The following is a 5,000-nucleotide window of genomic DNA, read 5'->3' as shown; positions in this document are numbered from 1 at the left end:
CACACACACACACACACACACACACACACACACACACACACACACCAGAGTTTCCGCTAGAAAAAAATGGTGCCGGTCAAAGTGACCGGCAGAGGTTTCGTTTTCCGGACATTTTGATGATATGCCGGTCAAATATCCTATTATCCCTTCTTAATTAGTCAAACTGAGGAAAACTGGAGACAGGCTATGTAGCTTAAAGAATTACATAATCTGTATAGAATGCAACATGTTCATTAGACTAACTTAAACATGCCTAACAAGATCTAGCCAGTATCTTTTCATGGACAGCAAGAGTCCGCTTCATTCATTGTTTTAAAAAGGCTACATTGTTTGTTGCTGCTACCCACGTATCTCAGTGGTGACTGTTTAACTTACACAGATGTGCACAAGAATGAGCGCTCACACCACTACCCCCTAATGCTATGCCTCTTTATTTTATAACAATAAATTAAGAAATGTTTCCTATTCTGGGAAATGTTTAGTTTCTTTTTCTTTCGGCCGCGGTTCAATGATACCGTTTAATTGTGCCAGAAATTATCCGCGGACCAGTAATCGCCTCGTCGAGGAGGCCCTAACCCTGCAGATCATAGACAGAGAACGCATAAACCTACTGTATGCTTTGGGTAAAGAACACTTTGCATGTCTAATGTACACGGAGAATGACAGTGTCTTGGAGCGGCCGCACCCCCCGCAACTCCACTTCCAATGTCACTGATTCCGACAGATACGCCCGACACTTCTGCTTTTTATCTGGTGGTGGTGGAGTTGACCGGACATCTGAGGCTTCAGACGTTACCAATTTATCATCATCCATCGCGTCTGGCCTCTGAAAAAACGTTTAAGGCTAGTCTGCCTGGGCCTGGCCATGTTTGAACCGCCTCTCATTTGTTCGTTGTTTAACATGGACGTTTTAAGCGTGCGCTTCTATTTGAAATGCAGCATAGGTTATGCGTGTTGTTTAATAACGTTCAAACGGTAGAGCCTGTTCATTTAAAAACATAGCCAGAGGACGTATAATATAGGTTTAGGCCTACATATTAAGGCTTAATTCTCAAATTCAGATTGCGTTAGGTGACGGGATTATTAGCCAATTTCAATCGGACAATCGGAGATTTAATTTTGTCGGACATTTAATTTTTTTTCCGGCCAATGTCGGTAATTACCGGACAACGGAAACACACACACACACACACACATACATACACTGTTGTACTTAGTCACTTATCTAGTGCATACATACCCATATACACACGTAGCTCCCATAGCTCTTGCATAGAGACATTTCACCCTCACAGACACACACATTATATAGACACAGATACATGTATCCAAATACACACTGAATGCAGACGGACATGATCTGTTTCAAATCAAATCAAATGATTCTTTATGGGCATGAATGAATAAAGTCATTGTTGACAAAGCTACCAGTGTAACATGTATCAACTTTGCACTTTTAAGTATAGGCAGTAATGGCTTCTGCAATAGAACCAAACTGTAGTAAAAAAATCACTCTCTGTCACGCACACTCTCTCACACACGCACGCATGCATGCACGCACGCACGCACGCACGCACGCACGCACGCACGCACGCACGCACGCACACACACACACACACACACACACACACACACACACACACACAGGCCCTTGTCGGCACTGGTGCTGGTGTAGCTCATTAAGTGTGTGCTGTCGGAGCAGCCAGAGGGTCCGACTCCAGCACTGCCATTAACCTGCAGGCCCTCTTCCCCTCCCTTCCCCTCTCTCTGCATGTCTTCCCCTCCCTCTCTCCTCCTCTCTCTCCCTCTCTCTCTCTCTCTCTCTCTCTCTCTCTCTCTCTCTCTCTCTCTCTCTCTCCCTCTCCCCCTCTCTCTCTCTCTCTCTCTCTCTTGCCCTGGCTGTCTGATTGCCTTGCCCAGCCGCCATGCGTCTCGCAGGGCAACCCGGCCGGCCCGTGCCTCAGTACCCAGTGATTTAACACCATCACACAGCCAGATAAATCCCCTCTGACTGGGGTGTCCAAACAGCACCACTGTCAGACACACGCTACTGCAACACATTCACATACAGTACATACAATTTCAGAATGCAGAATGCTTTCCATTCTTGAACTGCATCGAATTGCATCGAATCGCATCGAATCGTACTGAATCGTTTTTTATAAACATGTATCTTTTCTTGTATCAAATCGTGCCCATGTATCTAGATGCGAATTGTATCGTCTTTTTCGAGATTCACACCCCTAATACATACATACATACATACATACATACATGCATAGACACAGACACAGATACAGGGCCCTATTTTAATGGTCTGAAACGGAAGTGTCTTCGCGCAAAACGCAAGTGACTTTGTGGGCGGATCTTGGGCGCTGATGCTATTTTACCGGCGGGATATTGACTGTTGCGCCCGACGCAAATCTAAAATGGGGTGGTCTGAAGTAGCTACATTAATCATGGGTGTGGTTTGGGCGTAACGTGCAATAAACCAATCAGAGCGTCATCTCACATTCCCTTTAACAACAGGCACGCTTGTTCCATAGCTGATTGCTATTATGGTGGCGTATTTGCCAGGCGCAGCCAGGAGCGTTCACAGCGCTATAATCACTGTTCAGTTGGGAACAGTTAGCTATTGATTTTTCCTCTTGACAAAATGTAATACAGAATTGTCACAAAGACATACTTTCCGATGTTTTGGGATCATTCTCACTGAATCACGAGGTTATGAATGCATGGTGATATATTTGCAATGTACAATGTAATCTAACATTACCTCTCTATAGACAATGCATATCTTCTGTCAGTTAATCTCTTCTCTCCCGTGCTGCCGCTGGGGCATTTGGGTTAAATGGCATCGGCATGCAGTTCAACATCACGTCTCCTTAAGTCCTCTAACATTTCCTAATTTATGTCATCAACACATCAGTGATTCGTGAAAATGTGTACGCTAGATTTATGCCTATTTTTTCACATGGACACCACACTGATTTCCCTCGAGTGGTAATATTTTTCTTTGAAATTATGTATGGTTTACAGAAATGGGAACTACATTGTATAGATGAGAGGAGCTAAGTGTGCGTTGCGCAGCACAGGCGGCCAAGCAAGGGCTTCGTTTAAGTTGACCTAACTTTCAACTCTGCACAGTATCCCATTAACTGCGTGACAGTAGATATTTACAATATTTTCTGTAAAGCAGAGTTTGTAAACACGTTATCATCAACTTAATTCACGCACAACATTTATTTGAGCAGGAGAGAGAATAACAATGAATGGATGCAGCAACTACAGAAATTGTACAGAAATTGTAACCATACTTGCTGCTTTCTTGTACTATCTGTTGCTGGTTAACAGCACATGAAAAGCTGATTTGAGCTAATTCACTAACTCAAGACTTCAAGGCCATCATGGATATAAAACGTTTTTTGAAAATAACGAAAGGATGGAGGGAACATAGCAAAGCTTTGTGCTTAAAACCTTACACAACGGTAAATTGGAACAAAACTAAAAGTAACTTTAGCCTTTATAGGGCTGTAGCCTATAAAGTTGTCCAGATTAATAGGTCGTAATTAGGCGTTGTTGTAAAGATATTGCATGTAGATGTTGTACTATATAGGCTACTAAATATTTAGGTCACCAATGCACGAACAAAACCGGGAAATGGACAAATATTATCAAGGCTTTGAATGTTTCCGTCTGTGCACGGAGGTGTCTGTAGATTGGTGTGCAACGCATTCATTCATGCAGGCCTGTGGTCATGCATGCGCCCTTAAAATAGCATCTGCATTTTCGCCACAGACTTTAGACCAGGGAGTTCCTGGTCTGTGGCGGAATTGTTTTCTGAAACTGCAAAATATCAACAGTGAACGTTTGCGCCGGAACACGCCCCGTCTTTTCGCTGAACCGCCCCCGTGGGCGCAATCGAATTCCCTAATTTACAGGCATGTACCTGTGGAGGGAAAATTCCAATATGCGCTGACTGCAAAATAGGAAAGACAAACGCGCGAGTATACAAAGTCAATTGCGCCCGCACGGAAGATAGAGCCCACAGACACATACACACACACACACACACACACACACACAGACACACACAGCTCACTCATACCATAGCCAGCCATAACACTCAGCACTGCCCCCCCCCCCTCCTCTGAACATGAGTCATGGCGCATTACTGGTAATGATTATGCTAATGAGAGAGTGGATTTAGGGCCAGTGTGGTCAGTCAGCTGGGCTGAGATGGAGAGCGTTATGGAGTGATGGGTTCATGCTGTAGTGTCTGTCTGGTGGCTTGCTTGTTTTTCCTCTCTGACTATTTTCTCTCTCTCTCTCTCTCTCTCTATCTCTCTCTCTCTCTCTCTCTCTCTCTCTCTTTCTCTCTGGTTTTCCCTCATGGCATTTGTCTTTCTGTCTGTTCACCCCCCTCTCTCTTGGGCCTCTTCGTTGTCCTCACTCTCCAAATCTCCTCCCTCACTCTGTCCTCTCCACTTGCGTTGTTAAAATGTCCCCCTGTCCACCTGCCCCCCCCCCTTCACCTCCCTCTCTGTCTCTGTCATCTTCACTCTTCCTCTCCTCCACCTCTCTTCTCCAATCTCTCTCTCACTCTCTCTCTCTCTCTCACTCTCTCTCTCTCTCTCTCTCTCTCTCTCAGCGGACATGAACAACATCAAGTTCTCGGCGTACCGGACGGCCATGAAGCTCCGGCGCGTGCAGAAGGCCCTGAGACGTACGTCACACCACCGTCCACTCCCCTCCGCACTCCTCCGCACTCCTCCCCTCCCCTCCCCTCCGCTCCTCTCATCTCCCCGCTGATGGCAGATACGTCGCGTCGCACATCGCTTCCATTATTCCTATTAGTCTTTTCCTAATGCCACGGCCCCCAGGGGATCTGTCTGTGGAGCCCGGTCACGTACCCCCGCTCCTCATCTCCATCTGCCCCGACTGAGAGGCCTGCTACTGGGAGAGAGCTGCTCGTGTTTTAGGGCCTACTGAGGATAATG

General features: G+C 45.8%; 1 protein-coding gene across 1 annotated transcript in view; it reads left to right on the top strand.

Moving 5' to 3' along the window:
* drp2 (dystrophin related protein 2) overlaps positions 1-5,000 on the top strand; it is a 64,593-nt gene that overhangs the window by 40,233 nt on the left and 19,360 nt on the right. Inside the window, exon 9 of the mRNA XM_076292956.1 lies at positions 4,652-4,726. Within this exon, the coding sequence (XP_076149071.1) occupies positions 4,652-4,726 (75 nt within the window). The remainder of the gene's footprint in view (positions 1-4,651; positions 4,727-5,000) is intronic.

This window comes from Alosa pseudoharengus, unplaced genomic scaffold (genome assembly GCF_046254945.1).
Source record: "Alosa pseudoharengus isolate Yale_2024_CS ecotype anadromous, Long Island Sound unplaced genomic scaffold, YU_APseudo_1.1 YU_APseudo_1.1_scf_19, whole genome shotgun sequence".
Classification (NCBI taxonomy): Eukaryota; Metazoa; Chordata; class Actinopteri; order Clupeiformes; family Clupeidae; genus Alosa; species Alosa pseudoharengus.
The sequence above is the reverse complement of the archived record's forward strand: the minus strand, read 5'-3'. Positions and strand labels throughout refer to the sequence as shown.